General features: G+C 41.2%; 1 protein-coding gene across 1 annotated transcript in view; it reads left to right on the top strand.

Moving 5' to 3' along the window:
* Nucleotides 1–25334, top strand: part of SH3D19 (SH3 domain containing 19) — a 70382-nt gene that overhangs the window by 43578 nt on the left and 1470 nt on the right. Inside the window, exons 8-20 of the mRNA XM_070948733.1 lie at nucleotides 1963–2070; nucleotides 3617–3726; nucleotides 5022–5080; nucleotides 6164–6422; nucleotides 9334–9433; nucleotides 9557–9660; nucleotides 10239–10311; nucleotides 10828–10958; nucleotides 18275–18333; nucleotides 19649–19836; nucleotides 21371–21420; nucleotides 22038–22224; nucleotides 24238–24335. Of these exons, the coding sequence (XP_070804834.1) occupies nucleotides 1963–2070; nucleotides 3617–3726; nucleotides 5022–5080; nucleotides 6164–6422; nucleotides 9334–9433; nucleotides 9557–9660; nucleotides 10239–10311; nucleotides 10828–10958; nucleotides 18275–18333; nucleotides 19649–19836; nucleotides 21371–21420; nucleotides 22038–22224; nucleotides 24238–24335 (1526 nt within the window). The remainder of the gene's footprint in view (nucleotides 1–1962; nucleotides 2071–3616; nucleotides 3727–5021; nucleotides 5081–6163; nucleotides 6423–9333; nucleotides 9434–9556; nucleotides 9661–10238; nucleotides 10312–10827; nucleotides 10959–18274; nucleotides 18334–19648; nucleotides 19837–21370; nucleotides 21421–22037; nucleotides 22225–24237; nucleotides 24336–25334) is intronic.

Here is a 25334-nt window from a genome sequence, read left to right as displayed (position 1 = left end):
CCTGATTTTCTATTGAAGCTCTAGTTAATATAGATATCAAAGAATGAAAGTTATAATTTACTTTAAAAACTATAGAACTGATTTGTGAATTTAAAACCAGACATTCCTGCAGTTATTTCCATTTCATCAACATGACCAGCTACAGGGGTGAAAAATTATAATTATGAGAATAGTTCTTTCTTTCTGTTTGGTGTGATTCGTGTGGTAGCACTCAAGCTAATTTCATAGGGTGATTGGCTGAAGAATTCACATATCCTCTCTCAAAACTTTCTGGACTTCACCCTCTGGTCCCACCTCCTGTTCTGGGGTACTGGCTTCGTAGTTCTTGCTGCCACCAACTCTGTTCAAGAGGTGAGAGAAAGAGGCATTGTGGCCTTGTAACCTCCCCTTTAACTTTGAGTGTGAGCAAGACAGTTGGCAAGTAAGAAGGTAAAAATAAGAATACGAGAGTAATTGCACCTCCTGGCCATATAGCATCAAGACAAGTGACTAGGGGTGGTGTCATTCCATTTCCACCACTTCCACCCTGGGAGAAAGATCTCAAAAGAGTAAATTAAAAAAACTTACAAAAGTAAATAAAAAAACAGTTGTGTGTATGTGTGTATAAATTTATATAAACTCGTGGCCTATGTATTGTTGCAAGAGCTAGTGTACTGAGCTGGTGAATTACACCAGCTGGCAGATAATTTAAACTCAAAAACTCAAAAGACCACAAGATGGTACTGATCTGATCTTTTATTTCCAGATTAAGCACAACAATTGCTCGCTGGAACTCCCTAGAACTCCCTAGAGCTGTGATGGCGAACCTATGGCACGCGTGCCAGAGGTGGCATGCAGTGCCCTCTCTGTGGGCATGTGAGCTGTTGCCCCAGCTCAGCTCTGCCATGCATGCACGCGCACCTCCTGCCAGCCAGCTGGCCTTTGGGTCTCTGCCGTGCATGCGTGGGAGAAGGTGCATGGGGGGGGACACACGCATGCGTGGGGGGCGGGGTGCAGGGGGGGCTGCACGCATTGCATTTTGGGGGTGCAAGCGTGCACGCTTTGGACACTCGGTCTGGAGAAGGTTAGTCATCACTGCCCTAGAAAATAACACATTTTCCTACTCAGGAAAGAGAGGGCCTGATGCATTTGCCTTTTTTTTTTCTGTGAACAAAGTCAATGCTTCCCAGTGTATATTCACTGTCTTAGTAACTGGCTGTCATTCCTGTGAATTTGGACTGGCATCATCACATTGGCATTGTGGGAAGTCTGATTATCAAGTTACTGCAGGCCTATGCAGAATTGAAGAATGAGATAACTGGCAACGGAAAGAGGCTTTTGTAGCCTTTCAATGTGAAGGCAGATAAGACAGATGTTATGTGTGTTTTGGAAAGCTTTATAGGAAGTAAAAAATAATAATAAACCAAGAAAAACATCAAATTGCCAAAAAAAGCAAGCTCAGCAGCCAAAGAATGTTCAGGGCAAATTGGAAAAAAAACAAACAAAAAAATCCCTGAGAATGAATGTGAGTGAAATGCTCTGTTTGGAAGGAAGCGGTCAAGCCCCTAATAGCAGTTCTCAACCAAGGAAGCAGGATTCATACAATCTTATTAATAAGAGTTAAGATTTTAAAATCTTGTAAACTAATTTTTTTTTAAAAATTACTCCTTATTTATTATTGAACCTTTTAAGGAGAAGCTTGTGTGTTATTTGAATTTAATTCTTCAAATTCCGTAACTGATTGTGGATGCCACACACAACAGATAAGGCTGAAATGTCCATCTATTCCTCATTTGCAATATTTTGAAAAACAGCCTTATCTTTACTAGGCTGGAATTTCCTTTTTGAAATTTACTGCAAACTTTAGATTGTGGTTGGTGTAGATATTTCTTTCAGCATACAACCCTAGACTTCTATGAGCGTTACTGATGTTTCCTCTTGAATGGAAACAGAATAAAATGCTGTGTTTGGCATTTTTCTTAGATCTTACCAATTTGCCATCCAAAGCTGAATCTGCAAAAGAGCAACCACTTCAGCCAGCTGTTGTGCGTAAACCTACTGTAATCCGAATCCCATCTAAACCAGCAAAAGGTAATATCCATAATATCCATCCATCCATCCTGCATGAAACATATGATCTCTTTTTTTGCCTAAAGTTGTTTTTCATAGAACATATTATCTCAAAGATGATTTTTCTAAATTTTAGACAAACCCCTGAAAAAAAGAAAGAATATTTTTTAAAAATTATAATCACAAATATAATCCTCCCTTCCTCTTCTTGCTAAACTTGGCTTGCCAAGTCTAAATAAAACAAAACTGGAGATTTCATACATGTTCAGATATTTATCTATGTGTACTTAATTTTGGAATTCAGGTTTCCTTTTCTCAAGGCTCAAGTAAACCATAATGAACCCATTAGAATTGGGCAGCTAATCAAATAAATAATAATTCAATACTTACTCCCCTCCCTCCTTCTAGGGGGAACAGAAAAAAAGTAGGGAAAACCAGAATGGAGATAGCAGTGAGTGTCGTACCTGTACTGGAAGGGAGGGAGGGAGGGAGGGAGGGAGAGAGAGAAAGAAACACTCAACACACAACAATTTGTACAATAACTCTTTGAACTTTTGGGGCACCAGGAACGGTTCCGTGGAGAGAGGTTTTTCTATCTATCGGAAGGGTGGTGGTTTTGCGTGCTGCCTGCATTCCGCAGATGGGGCTTTGCTTGTTTCTGGCATGACGTGGCCTGGTGCTGGTCCACGGAAGGGGATTGGGGACCCCTGAGTTACAAGGTCACTGAATAAAGGGACATATGAATGGCTCTTAAAAGTCACGGTTGTTGCAATGTTCTTGCAGTCATGTAAACAAAATGTGGGCACTTGGCAACCAGCTCACACCTAAAACTGGTTGCAGCATCTCAAGTCAAATGGTCACCATTTGCAACTTTCCCTGCCAACTTCCCCCAAGCAAAGTCAAGCCATTTAGACTTGACTTTGTTTCCCTCATTCCACTCCTCAGCCTTTCTTTGCTCACATGTATTGTACCCTCCTTCCCCCTTTGCTTGTTTGCATGCAATGCACCCTCCCCCCTGCCTCATGTATTTGCATGTACCATGGCTTCCTTCCCCTTTTTGTTTGCAGACATGCATTTAGCCATGCCTTCCTTCCTGGACCTCCTGCACTTTATCTCCTCCTCCACAGTCCTCCCTGGACTTGCAAGGACCTGCACCTTCCATCCCAGACCTTCCTATCCTGAACATACGACAGCAGCCCCTTCCCCCAACTTACATGCAGCTAGTGCTAGGGTCTATCCCATCCAGCTATGGACTCTGGTGCTTCTTGTCAGGAATTCCTGCTGCTTCTTGCTTAATGACTTGCATGTCTTGGAGTATGATGGCAACCAGGACTAAGTGATGCAGTCCTGTGATGTTGTGCTTAACAACCCATTACTTGGTGATGGCAATCCTGGTCCCAATTGCCACCGTAACTCGAGGACTACCTGTAGTGGAATTCCGCTATCAGTGAGACTTGTTATATTTTTCCATTGAATATTCTTGTAGAATAACTTTAATAATATTTCTTTAATAATCAAAATCTGAATTTTGATAGTTAACATTGGAAAATTATAAATATTTTTGCAGCTTTAAATGACATTCTGGAAAGCCCTCCTCCATTACCTACAGAGAAACCAATTGGAAGCACATCTGGTATTGCAGCTGGAAAATTCAATAACATCAACATAATTAACAAGGTAATGCCTTTCCTTCTTTCCTTCCTTCCTTCCTTCCTTCCTTCCTTCCTTCCTTCCTTCCTTCCTTCCTTCCTTCCCTCCCTCCCTCCCTCCCTCCCTCCTTTCTTAAAAAATGAAGCCACATTAATACACTATTTTACTTAATCTTTAAGTGTTACACTGCTTAATGTGCATATTTCACCAATTATGTTCTCTCCCCCTCCCCAAAATAGTACAAGTGAGAAAATAACTACAATCTTCAAATAAATAAATTCAGATTCCTTGCATTCAGACCTATCTGGTTCCTGCTTTGGTTACTGCACTTGCCTTGCCTCATTCCAACCAATTTTCCTAGATAGCATATAATCCTGCTTTCGTTTGTACTGTGCGTTGTTGAATCACTCATATGAAAGACTATTGAAACTGAAAAATTGTCCATTTGATCTTGTAATTTTTGACTTTTTAACTATATCATGTATTGAAATAAAAAGTTCATCCATTTTTAACAAGATCAGCAGCCACCATAACCCTGCTGCACTTGCATTGAAGCTCCCTTGCCACCCATGTTCCCCTTGCACACTCTGCTTGAGGTACCCCTCCCCTGCCACTTACACACCCTCATGCACCTCCCTGAGCCTTGCTATATTTGCACCTCCTTGTGCACCATTGCTCACTTTCTCCCCCACCCAACGGTAACTACCCCAAGCACTGCCATGCCCATTTCGCCAATTGCACACACCTCAATCCATTGCCACTGGCAGCAGTCACTTACCTGCCTACTGGCCTATATCCAAGCTGCCTATGACTTACAACTTTCTGATGGCTTCTTTGCTGACTTGTGGTTGTTGGAAACCAGCAGGAAGTTATGAGGAGCTGCTTGCTTAATGACCCACAACCCTCATTTAATGATAGCAACAGGGATTCCATGGACTGCCATCGCTAAGCAATGTGTTACCGTATGTGACATTGCAATTTGCTGTCAGATTGTTTAGTGACAAACATTCTGGTTCTAAGTGCAGTCGTAACTTGAGGACTACCTGTATATACACAAAAGCAAGTGTGGTGTAATGGCTAAAAGCACCAGGCTAGAAACCGGGAAACTGAGTTCTAGTCTGCCTTAATCATGAAGTCAACTGGATCTTTCTTTCTTAATCTTAGGAAGAGGGCATTTGGCCAAAAATGTTGCCAAGAAATTTGTATAGACTTGTCCAGGCAACTACCAGTCCTTTTCTTATCTGACATTTTACTTTGAAATAATCATAACAATTCCAATGGTTTTTGTGTCCAAATAATAATAACATTTAATAACCCAATAGGAACCTGAACAGCCCAGCTTGATACAGCCAATCAAGAATGAGCCTGTTCTGCCTCCAAGGTGAGTAGCAAAGGAGGAGCAGTGGGATTGGTGTTGTGCAGTACATATTCTGCTACCGCTTTATAATATTAGTATTAGTTGTATAGTTTTAATTTGTTACATTATATGGCAAAAAGTAAAATATTCTACAATTGTAAAAATACATATGGACTATAGATTACATTGATTATTCTGTAATTTCACCATAGAAGATATACATAATTATGTTCACAGTCTGACCGATTCTTAATATTTAGCAGAATAGTATGTTATGAAGCTATGGGAGAATATACAGTAGTAAATCAGTGTTTGTTGTCATTGTGAATAACCCAAAGCAGATCTTCAGTTTTAATTTTAATCTGTTTAACAAATTACACAAGATAATTAGAATTAGAATTGATTAGAAAAACAAAACAAAAAAATGCCAACTATTTAACAGGGGAATCTAACAATGAAGTTGCTTCCAGTGGTATTCTAATGGTTTTAGTCAATGGGATTCTGATGTTTTAGTCATGCCAATGCAATCCTTTTTATATTGTGTTTCCTTGATTGAAATTGTCTTAACTATATGAAGACCTGTTTTACTCAACGGTTTCCACGTAGGATACCATTCTCATCTTATTTTCAGATAGCTAATATAATATTGCTGAGATGTATACATTTGGCATTTGAATTTCATTTTTACAGAAGAGAAATTATTAAGTTGTATATTGTGTATTATGTGTAAGAATATAGTTTAATAAGAAGCCAATCACTGATTCCTCTGGATCTAAAGAGAGTCTAGTGCTCTTAGCAGATTCTTAAAAAAACTCTAACGGGGATTAGTATTACTTCTAACGTATCCATAATTCTAATGGTATATGGAGATGTTTTTGGGAGACGAGGAGGAGGAGAGAAGAGATGCTACCTGCCTAGGGAACAGTCAGATGAGAGAAAATTAGGAATGGATCATTGTGGAGAAAATCTTCATAGTCACCAGGAATCACAAACAACTTGATGGCACATAATTAACTTAGCAATAGTTTTTAATAATTCAGAGTGTATTTGTAATATAATTGGAATAGAATGTGTTTTCTAATACTATACTTTCTTTATAATTTCTAGACCCGTTCAGGGGAAAATCATACCATCTCGGCCTTCTCCACCTAAAGGGGCCCCAGGAAGACCACCACCCCCAAAATCCACCAAAATCTCATCAGATACTGATAGATTTCCACGCTCATCATCTGATGTGACACTCCATAAGAAACCTAGCATGCTTGGATTGGGAATCAAAAAAACAAAGAGTGATGATTTTAAAAAACATGGCTCAGATTTACCCCCTCGACCCAAGCCAGGTCATCCTCTATACAATAAATACATGGTGAGAAGATTAATTTCACTAGGGGGAGGTGTGACTTTGTACATACCATCTCTTATTAAAAGAGTAGGCAGATTGATTTTAATTGTATGAAAGTTCAGCAAATAAAATATATTTCCAGATGCACTTTCTGGTAGCATTGGAGTTTATAAAAATGATGGAGTTCCATCATTTTTCTCCCTTTTGGGATATAAAATTTAATATAATTTTAGTGGAATAGAATAGAATAGAATAGAATAGAATAGAATAGAATAGAATAGAATAGAATAGAATAGAATAGAATAGAATAGAATAGAATAGAATAGAATAGCTGGAAGGGACCTTGGAGATCATATAGTCCATCCTCCTGCTCAAGCAGGAGACACTATACCATTTGAGACAAGTGGTTGTCCAGTCTTCTTAAAAACCTTCAATGATGAAGCACCCACAACTTCTGAAGGCAAGCTGTTCCACTGGTTAATTGTTTTCATTGTTAGGAAGTTTCTCCTTAATCCCAGGTTGCTTCTCTCCTTGAATAGTTTTCATCCATTGTTTCTTGTCTTATCCTCTGGTGCTTTAGAAAATAAGTTTTTTATTTTTATTTATTTATTTATTTTAAATTTATATACCGCCCTTCTCCCTGAGGACTCAGGGCGGTGTACAGCCAGAATTAAAAAACATAAAATACAAATATTAAAAAACAATTAAAATATATATAAATTTGGCCCAAAATTAAAAATACAAACCAATTAAAACATTTAAAATTTCTTCTTAAGCCAGCCCGGCTTGCTGGAAAAAGTGGGTTTTAAGGGCACGGTGGAAGGCACTAAGGTCTTGGATTCTCCTTATCTCTGGGGGCAACTGATTCCAGAGGGTAGGTGCCCCCACAGAGAAGGCCCTCCCCCTGGGGGTCACCAGCCTACATTGATTGGCTGATGGCACCCTGAGGAGGCCCTCTCTGTGGGAGTGCACGGGACGATGGGAGGTCGTCGGTAGCAGCAGGCAGTCTCGAAGATAGCTAGGCCCGATGCCATGGAGCGCTTTAAAGGTGATAACCAGCACTTGAAGCGCACCCAAAAGACCACTGGGAGCCAGTGCAGCTCGCGCAGGAGCGGTGTTACATGGGAGCGCCATGCTGCTCCCATCACTACCCGCGCTGCTGCATTCTGGACCAGTTTGAGCCTCTGGGTGCTCTTCAAGGGGAGCCCCATGTAGAGAGCGTTGCAGTAGTCAAGGCGAGAGGTGACGAGGGCATGAGTGACTGTGCACAGGGAATCCCGATCAAGAAGGGGCCGCAACTGGCGAATCAGGTGAACCTGACAAAAGATCCCCCTGGTTACAGCTGTCAGATGTTCCTCTAAGGACAGCTGCATATCCAGGAGGACTCCCAGATTGACCCCCCCCTTCTTTGTGGCAGCCCCTCAAATACTGGAATACTGCTACTATGTCAACCCAAGTCTTCCTTTTCTCTATACTAGCCAAATGCAAATGTTTTAGTCTTCAGGCCTTTAGTCATCTTACTTGCTCTTGTCTGCACTTTTTCGAAAGTCTCAACATCTTTTTTGTAGTGTGGTGACCAAAACTAGATGCAGTATTCCAGGTGTAGTCTTACTAAGGTTTTATAAAGTAGTACTAAATATTTTTCAAATACTTTGGCCACCTAATGAGAAGGAAGGGGTCACTGGAGAAGAGCCTAATGCTGGGAAAGATTGAGGGCAAAAAAGAACAGGATGACAGAGAACCAAGTGGCTGGATGGAGTTACTGAAGCAGTAGGGTGAGCTTAAATGGACTCCAGAGGATGGTAGAGGGCAGGAAGGCCTGGAGGAACATTGTCCATGGGGTCGCGATGCGTCGGACATGACTTTGCAACTAACAACAACAACAACTAAATACTTCACATGATTTATATTATATTACCAAAGATTGTGTTAGCTTTTTTAGCTGCTGTCGCACACTACTGGCTCATATTTAAATAATCATCAATTAGGATTCCAAGGTCCCTCTCATGGTTACTGTTTTTAATTTAATTAATTTAATTTAATTTATCGCATTTCTATGCCGCCCAACTCCCAAGGGACTCTTGGCCAGGTTTCGCCTAATCTGTACTTACACCTTTGGTTTTTTCTGCCTAAATGTAAAACTGCTTTTCTCCACATTAAAATTTATTTGTTGGATAGGTCCCATTGTTCAAGTCTGTCAAGATCCTTCTGGATCCTGAGCTTGTCTTCTGAGGTGTTGGCTATTCCTGCCACCTTAGTGCCATCTGCAAATTTGATGAGTTCCCCTTCTATTCCCTCATCTAAGTCATTTATGAAGATATTGAAGAGTACTAGGCCTAAGACGGAACCTTGTGGTACCCCACAGCTTACTTCCCTCCATGTAGATGTAGTACCATTAAGAAGTAAGTACCATTTGTCATGACATACTAATGTGGCTCTTCAACAACCCAAAAAAGGAACAAAAACCAATATGGCCCTCGCAGCAAATTGTTTGCCCTTTCCTGATGTGGACCAGTCTATGTCTTTTAGGAGTTGAACAAAACTTAATTTAAATCATAGCTAACAGTGTAGCTGTATGGGCAAGTATCAGGTCTTGAAACCTATCAAATAACAAATGAGGTAATTATGTCAATGTGGAGTATTTTCCATCAGCAGTTATGCACAAAAACCTATGGGAACTAAAAGGAATACAAAACCTTGTGCAAAATTCAAACCAGGGATTTCTCATTTTGTGAAAAAAGAACTGGAATTAACTAGTTGTAGGATTAATGGGACAACAGTGCCATAGTTCATTTGGATCCCCAAAATGAATCCCAGAAAAGAAAATGACATGCAATACTTGAATACATTTTCATGACAAATAGAAAAAGCATGAAAATGTATATTAGATTGTCAAAAGTTATTTTTGACTGAAATGTGTATCATTTGTTTCAAGCTTCCTGTGCATCATGGAATTGCTAAAGAAGACATTTCACCTCAAAATGCTGGACATCTCTCTTGTAAGGTAATGCAGATTTCTACATCAATGGAAGTGTGTCTGTCTGTCTGTCTGTCCGTCTGTCCGTCCGTCCGTCCGTCCGTCTATGTGTAATATGTTTAGTCATCTAACTTTTTATAATTTTGAAGTGTGGAAATGTACTTTTTTCTGGTGGATCAAGTTGAGAATACCTACATAAAATGCAAAAATGGAGAAGAAACTGGCAAAGTTCATTTATATCAAATGCAGATAATAACTCCCCTGAGTGTGCAAAGCAAACAGCAGGTATAAATTTTGATAATTAAACACTATTCTAGGCATACAATATTGCCTGGAATACGTATCCCAATCCCAAATATAATTTTTGCAGCATAGTGTAAGGGTCTGTTAAGTATTTTATCATGTTGGACTCCTTCGAAGATTTAATAAGAGTCCCTTGGATGATTGAGATGGCATATGAACTGAATAAACAAAACATCTTCCAAAAACATGTTGCGTTTTATAGCAGTAACTATTTATCAAAGGGATTGAATGTTACTCTCACTACTATAATGTTAGCATCTACAAGAATTAGAAAATATGAAAAACAAGGAGGAATTTGGGAATATTTAATTCAAAGTACCCAAAGCAGATTATGCAAAAGTGATTTTGTTTTTAATGATGTACATGCTGTATTAATTTTCAATAGGATTGACTGTATTAAAATCCAAATTGATTTCCCTTAACGTTTGGGGTTTTTGTATTTGAAATCAGTGAAGAGAGTACTTTAACTCAACAATCAATGTTCCAAATATCAGTTCAGTGACTCGAGAAATGATAGAACAACAGTTATTTGTAATTTCCAAATCTGTTGTATTTTTAAGGATTCAGCTAACATGCAGAAGATTAGTGATTCAAGTGTTCCTCATGCAATAGTGCTGCATAATTTCACAGCAGGTAAGAAGTGAGATCAGAGTAAATTGAAATATAGTTTTGCTCTTTGAACGATTCTTAATATACTTTGGTTTACTTTCTGCAGCATGCTAAAATTTGAATCCCTTGGACATCCTGATCTTAAAGCTTGTTAGTTGCCATGTCCTGACATTAAATTCAAAGCCTTTTGCTTCTGGCATATTCCTTGGTGCAAAGGTTGGTGGGGAGAGAAATATTAGCAGATGCTCGAAGCCTCTGTCCTCAATGATTTGAATTTCATTTCTTTTTCCCTTTGGTTTTTCTGCTTAGGTTGCTTTCTTCTCCACCGAGAGTCTTATCGCTGTCTTTTTGTACTCCTCAGTAAAACTCAGAGCATTGACCTTTAATGCTCTGTTAAGACCTTTAAAGCTGTTGGCTGCCTATTCCTTTACCCTAAATTTATATAATGTACTGTAGCTACCAGAAATAGAGCTAAGTGAGATTTTATTTTTGATTTGGTAAATACCAACTAAACCAGTTTTATTTTTAATTTTTATGTAGAACATACTGATGATTTGGACCTTAGTACTGGAGACACAGTTTTTCTTCTGGAAAAAATAGATGATGAGTGGTACAAAGGAAAATGCAAGAATCGTACTGGGATTTTTCCTGCTAGCTTTGTCAAAATTATTGTAAGTATATTTCTCATTTCAAGTGAAATATAGTGCATTTCATCTGGGTTCTCATTTGAGTTCTAATTTAATTTTTCCACCGTGCATTTTATTGAGCATATCATGTATTTAAATCTTGCTTGAGCGCACAAAGCAGATATACTTTTTGTAACATGCAGCAAATCTATTTAAATTTGTAACTGACTTAATCTTTATGGTTTTCATTTTTACAATAAATTGAAATTGTGAGAAAATACCCTTCTACTTATTAACCTATTAATAACTTTATTAACCTGTGCTTAATTTCAGCTGGTATATTAATATTCTACCAGCTACGCTGGATTAACACTAACAATCTCACAACTACATCATTGCTTCACATTTTGTGTGATGCTGACGGTAATCCAAAAGTGTCAAGCCCCACAGAGCTGGTATTAGTAAGAAAGCAAGAAGAACATGGGTTCCACAAGGGTGTGTCCAGTGTTAGTTTGGTATAAATAGAGAATTTTTCAATACTGTAATACGATTTTTTCAGCTTCCATTATAGTGAGCTAATTGTTTTGTTTTGTTTTGTTTTTATTGAATTTGTATACCGCCCTACTCCCGAAGGACTCAGGGCGGTGAACAGCCATAAAAATAAAACATATAAATACAAAATTTAAAATAGAGATAAAACAAATTAAATAAATTTGGCTGTACCATATTTAAAACCCCAATAATTTAAAACCGAATTTAAAATTCCCATTTAAAAACGGAGAAGTTTAAGTCAGGCCGGCTTGCTGGAATAGAAACGTCTTAAGCGTGCGACGGAAGGTGCGCAGATCCGGAATCCTCCGTATCTCGGGGGGGAGCTCGTTCCAGATAGTAGGTGCCCCCACAGAGAAGGCTCTCCCCCTGGGGGCCGCCAGTCGACATTGTTTGGCCGACGGCACCCGGAGGAGCCCCTCTCTATGGGAGCGTACTGGTCGGTGGGAGGCTATTGGTGGTAGCAGGCGGTCCCGTAGATAACCAGGTCCTAGGCCATGGAGCGCTCTAAAGGTGATAACCAAAACCTTGAAGCGCACTCGGAAGACCACCGGGAGCCAGTGCAGCTCGCGCAGGAGGGGCGTTACATGGGAGCGCCACGTCGCTCCCATCACCACCCGCGCGGCCGCACTCTGCGCCAGTTGGAGCCTCCGAGTGCTCCTCAAGGGGAGCCCCATGTAGAGAGCGTTACAATAGTCCAGACGGGAGGTGACGAGGGCATGAGTGACCGTGCGTAACGAGTCCCGATCCAGAAAGGGGCGCAACTGGCGAATCAGGCGAACCTGATGAAAAATCCTCCCGGTCACGGCCGTCAAGTGCTCTTCTAAAGACAGCCGTGAATCCAGGAGGACACCCAAGTTGCGAGCCCTCTCCGTGGGGGCCAATGCTTCGCCCCCAATAGTCAGCGATGGCACCAGCTGACTATATCGGGACGTCGGAAACCACAGCCACTCGGTCTTGGATGGGTTGAGTCTGAGCCGGTTTCTCCCCATCCAGATCCGTACGGCCTCCAGGCACCGGGACATCACTTCAAGGGCATCGTTGGGGTGGTCTGGGGTGGAGATGTACAGCTGGGTGTCGTCAGCATACTGATGGTACTCCACCCCGAAACCACGGATGATCTCGCCCAGCGGCTTCACATAAATGTTGAACAAAAGGGGCGAGAGGACCGATCCCTGTGGCACCCCACATATAAGGGGCCTCGGGGTCGACCTCTGCCCCCCTGTCAACACAGACTGCGACCGGTCGGAGAGAAAGGAGGAGAACCACCGTAATACGGTGCCTCCCACCCCCAACCCTTCCAACCGGTGCAGCATGATACCATGGTCGATGGTATCAAAAGCCGCTGAGAGATCTAATAGGACCAGGATAGAGGAACAACCTCTATCCCGAGCCCTCCAGAGATCATCCACCAACGCGACCAATGCCGTTTCCATGCTGTACCCAGGCCTGAAGCCCGACTGGAACGGGTCTAGATACGTCGTTTCATCCAGGTACCGGGGAAACTGTCGTGCCACCACACTCTCAACAACCTTCGCAACAAAGCGAAGGTTGGAGACTGGACGATAATTAGCCAATGTTGCCGGGTCCAGGGAAGGCTTCTTGAGGAGAGGTCTCACCACCGCCTCTTTCAAGGCAGCGGGAAAGACACCCTCACTCAATGAAGCATTTATAATCCCCTGGAGCCAGCCTCGCGTCACCTCCCGAGAAGCCAGCACTAACCAGGAGGGGCACGGGTCCAACAAACATGTGGTCGCATTCAGTCTACCCAGAATCCTGTCCACGTCCTCAGGGGTCACAGAGTCAAACTCATCCCAGATAACATTCTCAGGACCTGCCCCCGTCATCCCCCCTGGATCTACCCAGTCGGAGTCCAGATCTTCCCGAATCTGAGTGATTTTGTCATACAGATACTGAACAAAGTCCTCGGCTCTTCCCTCCAAGGGGTCCTCCCTCGCTTCCTGATGGAGCAGGGAGCGGGTCACCCTAAACAGGGCGGCCGGGCGGTTATCTGATGACGCAATAAGAGCAGCAAGATGAGTACATTTTGCTGCTTTTATCGCCACTAGGTAATTCTTAATATGAGATCTTACCAGTGTCCGGTCAGATTCAGTGCGACTGGCCCTCCAACTACTCTCTAGGCGTCTTTTCCGGCGCTTCATCTCCCTCAGCTCCTCAGTAAACCAAGGAGCCAGGTGAGATCGGCGCCGGGTCAGAGGCCGCAAAGGCACGACTCGATCCAGAGCTCCAGCGGCCGCCCTATCCCAGGCGGCCACTAAGTCTCCAGTCGAGGCGTGAGCCAGGACCTCAGGCATTGGCCCAAGCTCCGTCTGGAACCTATCAGGTTCCATCAGGCGCCTGGGGCGGTACCATCTTATCGGTTCCGCCTCCCTGCGGCGGGGAGCAGCGGTTCGAAGATCAAGGCGAAGGAGAGAGTGATCCGACCATGACAAGGGCTCGATGGCTATGTCCCCTATCTCGAGATCACTCAGCCACTGTCCAGAGACAAAAATCAAGTCCAGTGTGTTTCCCCCCATGTGCGTAGGGCCATGAATTAGCTGGGTCAGATCCATAGCCGTCATGGAAGCCATGAACTCCCGAGCCACCTCAGACGTCTCACCCACGGACGGCAGGTTGAAATCCCCCATGACCATAAGTCTGGGGGTATCAACCGCCACCGCAGCGATAACGTTGAGTAGCTCGGGCAGGGCTGCTGCCACGTGGCAGGGAGCCAGGTACGTGATCAGCAAACCCATCTGAACCCCATGACCCCACTTCACAAGGAGGGTCTCACAACCGGCCGTCTGAGGAACAGTGGCCTCCCTCGGCCTAAAACCTTCTCTAATAATAACCGCTACTCCCCCGCCCCTCCCCTGAGACCTCGGTTGATGGAATGCGTGGAAGCCTGGTGGGCACATTTCTACCAGAGGGACCCCCCCCTCCAGGCCCAACCAGGTCTCCGTAATACCTGCCAGGTCCGCTCCCCCCTCCTGAACAAGATCACAAATGAGGGGGGCTTTATTTACTGCGGACCTGGCATTGCACAACATCAGCCGAAGGCCCGGGCCCTGAGGGTCTGTGCAACCTGGAAAACGAGTGGAGCCTTGGGGGCCGGAGCACGCTACCGCATGAAGACAGCGGGTGCGCGCTCCCTTAACATGATATGGCCCCCTGCTCCCGCCATATCTACCCCTCCCCCTCACAGTACCGATGGTAAAAACACAATCTGGACAAGCTCGACCCCCCCCATTTCCTCCGGAACTCCCACCCCCCCCCCCCGCCGCATATAGTGGCCAGGCCTGACCTTCCCCTTGGTGGGTTATCCCCCAAACCCACTACCCTAGTTCCAATTTTGCCTCCCCCTCCCCTGGGACCCCTTAAGATTTTTTCCAAAAATTTACATAAAAAACCCCTCAACCCCCTCTTCGCCGCATGCCAATTAAAGTGAAGTCTTTAAAACATATTTTCCATGAAATTTCCTTAGAGATGCAATTATGTTAATTTCTCAACTGACTTGGTCTAAGCTTTCCCATAATTTCGTCACAAAAAGTTGCATCAGAATAACAGAGCTGAAAGGGATCTTGGACATCTTCTAGCCCAATCCCCTGGTCAAGCAGGAGGCCCCATACCATTTCAGATAAATGTTGTCTAATCTCTTCTTAAAAAGCTCCAGTGATAGAGCACTCACAATTCTAAAGGCAAGCTAATGATTTTTTTTCATGTCAGGAAATTTCTCCTTAGTTCTAGGTTGGATCTCTCCTTGATAAGTGTTCTAACCCAGCTCCCCAAACACGACAAACCCTCTGTATTTGAAGCAATGATTTCTTTATTAGGAGCGCCAGCAGCCCCGGCAAGAAGTTTCTCTTTTTTTTTTTTTTTTTTTTTTTTTTTTTTAATTTGATTTATATGCCGCCCTTCTCCGGAGACTCAGGGCGGCACCTCAGGCTAACAAATCTGTCCGGCAGGGGAGATGAAAAGTTGTCTGCCACATTTATTCATCTCCGCCCCATGTCTTTTATCCCCAGAGCTAGGGTAGGGCTTCGCTAGCAGCGGTGGCTCTTCCTTCCCAAGGATCGACCCACGGATTTCCACTGCTCTCCTTTCCTCCGCCTTCTGCACATCCCGCATCAGGCACTGGACCCAGCTATTCTTCCTCTTCCTCATCAGCCGCCTCCAGACCTGGGGGCTTTGACTCTCCATCTGAGGGCTGACGGACGGCCCAGGCTCCGCCTATGTCTCTCTCTCTACCAGCTCCATTCCCTCTCCCCCCTTGGAGCTCTCAGGTTGCCTTGATGCTGACCCTGATTCTCATGCTGCCTCCTCATCTGATTCGGCTGCTGGAGGGGCCGTGGCTGACAGGCCACAAGAATAAGTTTCCATTCGTTACTTCTTGTCCTGCCTTCAGGTGCTTTGGAGAAGAGTTAGATCGCCTCTTATCTGTGACAGCCCCTCAAATATTCGAAAATTGCTATCATGTCACCACAGTCCTTTTCTTTGTTAGACTAGATATATACCCAGCTCTTGCAACCGTTCTTCAATTTTAGCCTCCAGCCCCCTAATCATCTTTGTTGCATTTGTAGAATTCCCCGCCCCCCCTTTTTTTTCCTACCTGGCAACAGTATTTTCAAGACTATGGTTAGCCGGAGTTCCTGTTTTTAGGGAAACAGCAATGGGACTATCCAGCAATTGCAAAACATTAAAAATAGCATACTAGAGATTCTGGGTAACATATTATTACAATCATATTCTTAATTTTTTCCTTTTGTATAAATATAATGGTAGCATTTGAGACATATATTTTTTGGGTGATGAAAGGGGAAAAAAACCTGCTGAAGTGTATAATGTTTGAACAATGCTAACTGGTATGAAGTGAAAAAAATCACAATAGACCACAGTGTCAATTAGGAGCACAAGGCAAAAGCAACAATAATTTTTAAAATTGCACGTAGTATTGATTTTTGTCATTATATGAGCAATCAAGAGAGGATTGTTAGCATCAGATTTGCAGTTAAGCCCAAGAAATGAAAATCAGAAAGAAGTACAATGGCGCATCTTCTAATATACTGACTGAAGAAAAATGACAACAAAGCAAACCTCTTACTAAATTATTGTAAATGCTCAGCATTTCTATATGAAGAGATACAGTTAGAATTGCAGTTTGACCAAGCAAGTTTGATAAAAATTAGGCTTGCTTTTCAGATTTAAAGGCTAAGAGAAAGCACAAGAATATTCCTACGTCGGTTTTATAACAACTTCTTTTTTAAAATCCTGCCTCTATTATTTTTATAAATACAGATAGTCCTCGACTTGTGATCACAATTGAGGCCAAACTTTTTGTTGTTAAGTGAGTTTTGTCCTGTTTTATGACTTTCCTTGCCACAGTTGTTAGATGAATCACTGCAGTTGTTAAATTAGTAACAGTGTTAAGTGAATCTGGCTTCTCCATTGGCTTTGCTTGTCAGAAGGTTGAAAAGGAGATCACATGATCTTGGGACACAGCAACGGTCATAAATAAGAATGACTTGCCAAGTGACTGAATTTTGATCACATGGCCATGGGAATGCTGCAATGGTCATAAGTGTGAAAAACAGTCATAAGTCACTTTTTCCATTGCCTTTGTAACTTCAAACGGTGACTAAATGAACTGTTGTAAATTGAGGACTGCCTATAACTCAAAGCAGCAAACATGCCTCATACTTCTTCCTTCTATTTTTCCCACAACAACCCAGTGAGGTGGGTTGGGCTGAGAGAGAATGATTGGCCCAAAGTTACCCAGCCTGTTTTCATGCCTAAAATGGGACTAGAAGTGGCAGTGTTGTGATTTCCAGTTTACTGCCTCAACCACTAGACCAGGGCTGTCAAACTCTCAGTCTGGGGGCTGGATGCGTCACGCGCTGGCCACACCCATGCCCGATTTAGGGAAGGGGAAGAAAGTCGCGATACATCACGTGATGCCGTATCAAGTTTGACACCCCTGTACTAGACCAAACTAGTGACTGGGTTTTCAGGAACTCAGAAGTATGAATCTACGCAATTCTTGACTGCAAAAAGTCAACTGTGCTGTCATGGTCATTGCAACCTATTCGTGGGGCTGGGCCAGCCTTAATGGCTTGGACAGCTGTCTTCTGAAACTGCAGTACAATCCAGGATAAAGATGTATTTGGTTTAAACCAGGGGTCAGCAACCTGCGGCTTCGGAGGCGCATGTGGCACTTTGGGCCCTCTCCTGTGGCTCCCTGTCAGGTGATCCCATCACTGGCTGGGCCCGCCCCTCACCCTTCCCTCCCAGTCACTTCTCGCCTGACCTGAGAAGGTAAGGGTTATGGTGGGGGATGGAGAAGCGGCCAGGGCAGAGACAGCGAGATACAGAGAGAGGGGGAGAGAGAGAGACATAGAGAGATACAGAGAGAGAGGGAGGAGGGAGGGAAGAGAGATATGTCAAAAGGATTTTGTGGTTCCAGGTGTTTTTTAACAACTGGTTCTCTGCCCTAATGACCGGCTGGGTAGGCATGGCTAGGGGGGGTCATGTGACTGGTGGAAGTGAGTAACATCGAGTTGGCCACACCCACCCAGGTTTTGTGGCTCCCGGTGTTTTCTTTTCTGTGGGAAACGGGTCCAAATGGCTCTTTGAGTATTTAAGGTTGCAGACCCTGGTTTAAACATACGCAACTCCTTGCTGATTGTGCACCTTCCTGCACTTTAAAATCTTTTCTGACCTTTGAAGGATGAATAGAGCCCTAATAATTTTTTCAATAGAAATTAATTAAGGTATGTAGATAAAACAGTTAAATGTACCTATTGTCTCCTTCCTAGACTGATACTCCAGGAGAAAACAACTGGAAAAAGGAGCAGCTTTCACCATCTAATATTGTGTAAGTTTTCGTAGAAGGGTTGACTTTGTGGTCTTGAGGTTTAATGCAGATTTATTTTCCATTCATACAAAGGTAGTCTGGTTACCACTCACAGCAAGTAAAATCCTGATTTGGAGACTTCAAACACACAATAATTCTTGGAAAGGGAATTATAAAATAGCATATCACATTACATTACAAAACAAAGTCATAGAATTGTTTAGTTTAAGGATTTTAAATATTTTAAATATTTATGGTTTGGGTGGCTTGACTAATTGGAAAAATATTTATTGAAAGCTATTTTCTTGTCTATGCTGTTGATTTCTGAAAACTAGTTTTAAAAAAACCAGTTTTCTTCTTTTTCTTCAAAAGCAGTGTTAATGTGGTAAAGAATATATTTATGCATAGAATAGAAATGTTATTTTCTCTTGCAAATTAAGGTAAATTGCAAATGGTATATCTCAAGTCTTTTGGAGACTGACTATATTGTTTTTAACTCTCTGTTAGGACTCTTAACCATTGTTGGTGCTCTCCAGATCTCATTGTCTTGATGTCTAAAATAGCTTACTCTCTTGAAATCTCTTTCTCCCCAATCACTCCTTTCAGCAGCGATGGAGGAATGGTCAGGCAAAGGAGAGATTGTGTAAAAATGCATTTCTTCCCCCCAGACAAGAGAGATTGGCGAGAAAAATGTAATGCAAACTGTTTGCATAGGTCACCAATGGGTCCCAGACAAAGGCTGCAACTGGGATCAAATTGCTTTCAATTACACAAGAGCAAAAAGTCAATTCTCTTGCAATCTATTCTTTCCAAATTTCAAATTCCAAATTTCTCTGCTCTGCAGAGGTCAATAACAATCACATGACAGGAATTATGCAAAGGTTGTAAATGGACCTTAAAGTTATGTTTTTCAGCACTGTCATAACTTTGAATGATTGCTGGAAAAATGATCAATAAATGAGGACTAACTACTAATCCTGGAATGTGTGTGTGTGTGTACACACACACACACAAATATTTTTTTTACTAGATCTTCTACAGATACAGATACAATATATGATAGCAATATATATATATTGTGGCAAAAAAAAAAGACTTTTTGCAGTGTATATTTCTTCAAAGTTCTTCTAGTAGAGAAATCATTCAAATAATAAATATGTGATACAGGTCTAACAGACAAATATAAAAACATGGGCCTAAATGATGTAAAATGGTTTTACTTTTTTTGTATTAATAGTGAATATATATTTAATACAGTGAACTCAGAAGCATAAGTGAAACGAATGAAAGAATGATATTTTTCCTTGTACTATTTTTTCTTTCTTTGTTATTTTAGTGGCCCAAGATGTAGAGCTAGATTTGAATACATTGGAGACCTGAAAGATGAATTAAGTTTTTCAGAAGGTGAAGTTATTATTTTAAAAGGATATATTAATGAAGAATGGGCCAAAGGAGAGCTGAGAGGTACTTCTGGAATTTTTCCCTTAAATTTTGTGGACGTTATTGAAGATCTACCTGAGTCAGGTAAAAACAACTAACCAACTGGTGAAGAAAAAACAGCACCTCACAGTAAATAATTAATGACCAAAATGCCTTATTAATAAAGACAGATGTTTGGGTGTAGAAAAACACATATCAAAATTAGAAATTCTAGCCTTCTTCATTGATATTTTATGTATTATATAAAACAGTATTTTTGCATATTCATGCTGTGCCTGTGTTAACATGAAAGCACAATTTTAAACGTGTGTATGCTACAGGTACACAATGAAAGAATACAGTGTGAGCTGAATCTTAGCGCTTTTACAAAATTTTATAATAACTCTTGTACAGGTAATCCTCACTTACAACAGTTCATCTATTCATACTTACAACGGCAATGAAAAAAGTGACTTATGATTGTTTTTCACACTTATGACCATTGCAGCATCCCCATGGTCACGTGATCAAAATTTAGTCGCTTGGCAACTGACTCATATTTATAACAGTTGCAATGTCCCAGATCACGTGATCATCTTTTGCGACCTTCTGACATGTAAAGTCAATGGGGAAGCCAGATTCACTTAATAACTGTGTTACTAATTTAACTATTGCAACGATTCACTTAACAATGCTAACAAGAAAGGTTGTAAAATGGGACAAAACTCACTTAACAACTGTCTTGCTTAGCAACCCAATACTGTACTAGTGTTAGGTTGCATTAAAGAACCATTCAGTGCATTCTGTCTTATCATTCAATCCTAAACTGTATAGTCCCCAAAATACTTGGTCAAAGAATGACAGAAATCACATGCTTCCTCTTATGCTTGTTTAGAAGGCAATTTGAGAAAAGTCGCCCCTAAAATTACTTTTGCTGAAATGCATCTCTCAGGCCTACGGTCAATTTTCTATATTACTCAGGATTTTTAACCTTTTAAAAGCAATGATAGGGTGGTATACAATAGAATTTTTTTTATAGTGAATCAAATTATATGAAGAAACAATTATGTTTCCTTTACATTATGTATCAATATAATTCAGACATTCAGAGAAACATCATCTGACATTTTTAGAGCTAAGATACACACACACACACCCCTTCTGAGGTCGGTTTCACAAATCACACCAAAATGAGAGATAATCCTGTTTTGTTGAATTAACCTCATCTGGCTGGGTTCACTGCACACACTAAGCTGGTTTAATGATAAAATTGGCTATACAATTCATAAATCAGTTAATTACAGTTTATTAACCACAATGACTAGGTTTTCCAAACAACATTACTGGTTAGTCTGATAAATGAATCCAGCCATTCTGTTTAAGATTGTTTCAGGGGTGGTATTCACTTAACTTTGCTACCGGTTCGCAAATGTGAGCGCATGCACAGAGCCTCAAATACGGGATGTGTTGATGGCTGGGTGGGCGGGTGGATAGAACTGGCTGAATACGACCACTGAATTGTTTCTTGGAATTGTTTTTCTGTGTATGTATTATGAATATTACTGGCAGAGACTAGATTTAAACTCTAAATAGTATTTTAAAAATTATGATAATGTTTATTTGTTAATCTTTTATATAGGTGATAGCAGCTTCCCGCTGAGGAGTAAACATTCAGGATCAATGACACAGGTATTTATCATTTTATAGCATGTAATCAATCAGGCACAATCTGTTATTCTAATATACATTATTAGAATGTCAGGGTGGCAATTAATCCCATTCCGCTTTTGGATAATTGCACCTTGATTAAAGAATGGATCGTGGCTTTTTCCTTGCAGCATACTTTAAGAAAATAAACCCGAGATATATTCTAATAAACACATTTTATTATAAAGAAGTAAAAACAGTCTTACTAGCTAATTAATTACATCTTGGCAGCGTTCCTGCCATACCTCTTGGCAGGCGAACAAAGAAAGTTAGAAGAAAGTGAAAGAATGTGAAAGAAGGAATGTGGACATGCGCAGTGGCATCTGAGATAAGAGTCAAATCAGTCTACCGTAAATCTCAGAATGGGAGCCCAGCTGACAAATACAAAAACGCAGTGACATAGAAGAAACAAAAAGATTCACCAGCAGGGTTAAAGATTACTTTTCCTAATCTGTTAATCCATTGCACTAAAGTAATTAATCTGTTTTAAGCCTATTAAATGATGTGTATAGAATTCATTGGATAGACAGTGTTGTTTTCTCAGTAACGCTGGAAAGTTTATAAAGCTTACATGCCTATGTTTTCTTTTGTTTTCAAAGCTGGAAGGAGAAGCTGGACGGTGGTGTGATGCTCTTCATGACTTTACAGCAGAAACACAGGAAGATTTATCGTTTAAAAAAGGAGATCGTATTTTGATGTTAGAACAACTGGATTCAGAGTGGTATAGAGGGAGGATAAATGGAAAGGAAGGCATTTTCCCAGCTGTGTTTGTTCATGTTTGTTCAGGTACAGTGCTGAAAGAAAAATGGAACTGCTTTCATCCTGTTGTACAAGCTATAAAGATACAGGTGGTCCTTGATTTACAACTGTAATCGAGCCACAATTTCATTTATAGGTTATGATGGTCATAAACTGGCTCAATTTTACAACCTTTTTTGCAACACTTGTTAAGGGAACATGATAGTCATAAAATGAATGCTGTGGTTGTAAAGGAAACACTGCAATTGTAAAGTGAACAGCAGGTTGTAAGTGAATGCATTGTTCTCTAGGGGGCAAGTTCTAGTCCTACTCTAGGCATGCAGCTGGCTGGGTGATTTTTCGCCAGTCACTCTCTCTCAACCCAATCTACCATACAAGTTGTTGTTATGGGAAAAATAAGAGGAGGGAGAGTATTAGATATGATCACTGCCTTGAGTTATTTACAAAGTAATAAAGGCGGGATAAAAATCAAATAAATAAATTCTCTTTGATACAAGTAGCCTTCCTCACTTACATACTTGCAAAGGATCATCATCATCATCATAATATCATCATCATAATAAATGCTTTCTCTGCCATTTCATACAGAAAAGCATGATGATACCCACAGTCTGCCCTCATAAATTACCTAGAATATATTGCAATGATTTAATACAGGGGTCCCCAAACTTGGCAGCTTTAAGACTTGTAGACTTCAACTCCCAGCATAGCTGGCTGGAGAATTCTGGGAGATGAAGTCCACAAGTCTTAAAGCTGCCAAGTTTGAAGACCTCTGATTTAATAGCTCTTTTACTGTATTCTGGTAGTGTGGCTAATGTACCTTGTAAACTGATCATGATCACACCCTGGTGGTAAAATCTGGAATGGTTAAAGATGTCAGTTAGAATCCCCCTAGTGCAGTGATGGCTAACCTTTTTGCTGTCGCGTACCAAAAGTGGGGAGGTTGCACGTGTGTGTGCCCACACCCACAATTCAATGTGCCCTGCCCCCCCGCACATGTCTGCATGACCACCACCCCTGTGCTTTCCCCGCTTTTGGCACACGATGGCACGGTGGGCCAAGTAGGCCTGTTTTTTGCCCTCCTCAGGTTCCGGAGGCTTTCTTGGAGCCTGGGGAGGGCAAAAACGGCCTTCCCCGCCCCCCGGAGGCCCTCTGGAGGCTGGAAACAGCCTGTTTCGCAACTTCTGGTGGGACCGAAAGTCTTGAATATCAGCTGGCCGGCACGTGCATGTGCACTGGAGCTGAGCTAGGGCAACAATCGTTTGCCCACAGATATGGCTCTGTGTGCTACCTGTGGCACGTGTGCCATAGGTTCGCCATCACGGCCCTAGTGACTTGATATTATTCCAAGGCAACTTTCTTGGTTAATTACCAAGGTAAGAAATAAAGATTTATGACATGAAAAAGTAATTAGTGCTTGCTTTTGTCCAATATAAGAACAACGGTGTCATTTCCCTTTGAAAAATTAAGGAAAATATATTTTTATTCCTATTTGATAACTAGTAAAATTTATTTATTTATTTATTTATTTGATTTATATGCCGCCCTTCTCTGGAGATTCAGGGCGGCTTACAATGCGTTAAGCAATAGCCTTCATACTTTTGTATATACCTGCTTAGTAGGGCTTTCACGCCCCCCCTAAGCAGTGTTCTTTTTTATACAAAGTCAGTTTATTGCCCCCACAATCCGGGTCCTCATTTTACCTACCTTGAAAGGATGGAAGGCTGAGTCAACCTTGAGCCTGGTGAGATTTGAACTTGCAGTAATTGCAGGCAGCTGGTGCTACTTAACAGCACTTTAGTCTGCTGCACCACCAAGGCTCTTAAAACACTTTGTTTTGTTTTTTAATAAATACAAGTAGATTTTTTTCAAAGGAAAAAGGCATAAATTAAACTTGCAGTGTATGTGTTATGCAAAAGAGTTGTGCTTTTCATTCCCTTCACTCAGTTAACCTCAAACCAGATTAAGGTATTTGCAAACAAAATATTTTCTTATATTATCCCAAAGATAGAAACTTAATTGGATCATTGTATCTTACAGTTGGAATGCAGTCATCAGAACCTCAGGGAGGGAAGAAACCAAAAGCTAAGGCCCTGTATGACTTCCAGGCAGAGAACATAGATGAACTTTCTTTCAAAGTAAGCATATTTAAACCAGTGGTGAAATCTGAACTGGTTTACTATCGGTTCGCTGGCTGTGCATGCACAGTACATGTCAGCGAGGAGGGGTGATCAGCTGTGGCGCGCAATCTTTTTTTTTAACTTTTAAAAGCATTGCTTTTAAAAGGTTAAAAAAAGCCTCTGACAATCGCGCTGCTCAGCTGTGATTATCAGAGGCTTTTTCTTAACCTTTTAAAAGCATTTGTTTTACAATCTCTTCAGCTGAAGAGGTTGTAGAAAAAAATGCTTTTAAAAGAAAAAAAAAAAGCCTCTGATGATCGTGCGGCTCAGTTGGGCATGGGCGGGGGTGGGGCAGAGATTTTTGCTACCGGTTCTCCGAACCACCCACTGCTATCGCTACCGGATCGGGCGATCTGGTCCAAACCGGGAGCATTTCACCCATGATTTAAACATACAGTTCTGCAGTGATAAAGACATTATATTTTATCGTTGTGAAAAATACTGTCCTGCATTTCTCCTGCAGCATAAAAATTAGGGAAATTGTTTCAAAATGGTATTTATTTTGGGTTTCTTCTTTTTTATACTGCAAAAAATTCTGTTCAAAAGAAAACAATTAAACAACCTATAGACAAATCCACTGTTGGATTTAAGATTATCTTGATTTAATGTGATGTATGAACCATCCAGAACACAGTTTCTGTTTCTGTAATGAACTGAATGCAACTGAAAAGTGGGCTGATATTCTATTATAACTGTTATTATAATCTATAAAAAATACCTCAGTGAAACTTATCCACTTAATTTATTTTTTCCCTAAGAAATTATCTAACTGCAAAGCTTCTAGTGGTCCCAACTTTAAAACACTTTTCCTAAAGAATATGACGCCTACTTTGAATTTTTTTTTCATTTGACATATTAAGACATTTTGTTTATCTAGTACAAAACAGTTTTCTTATCAGTTCTTTTGATCTGATATAAAACTAATTTAAAAATAAACAAAGTATCATTTGGGAGAAG

This window comes from Pituophis catenifer, unplaced genomic scaffold (assembly GCF_029215685.1).
Source record: "Pituophis catenifer annectens isolate HBS135680 unplaced genomic scaffold, rPitCat1.0.hap2 SCAF_8, whole genome shotgun sequence".
NCBI classification, from domain to species: domain Eukaryota; kingdom Metazoa; phylum Chordata; class Lepidosauria; order Squamata; family Colubridae; genus Pituophis; species Pituophis catenifer.
The sequence above is the reverse complement of the archived record's forward strand: the minus strand, read 5'-3'. Positions and strand labels throughout refer to the sequence as shown.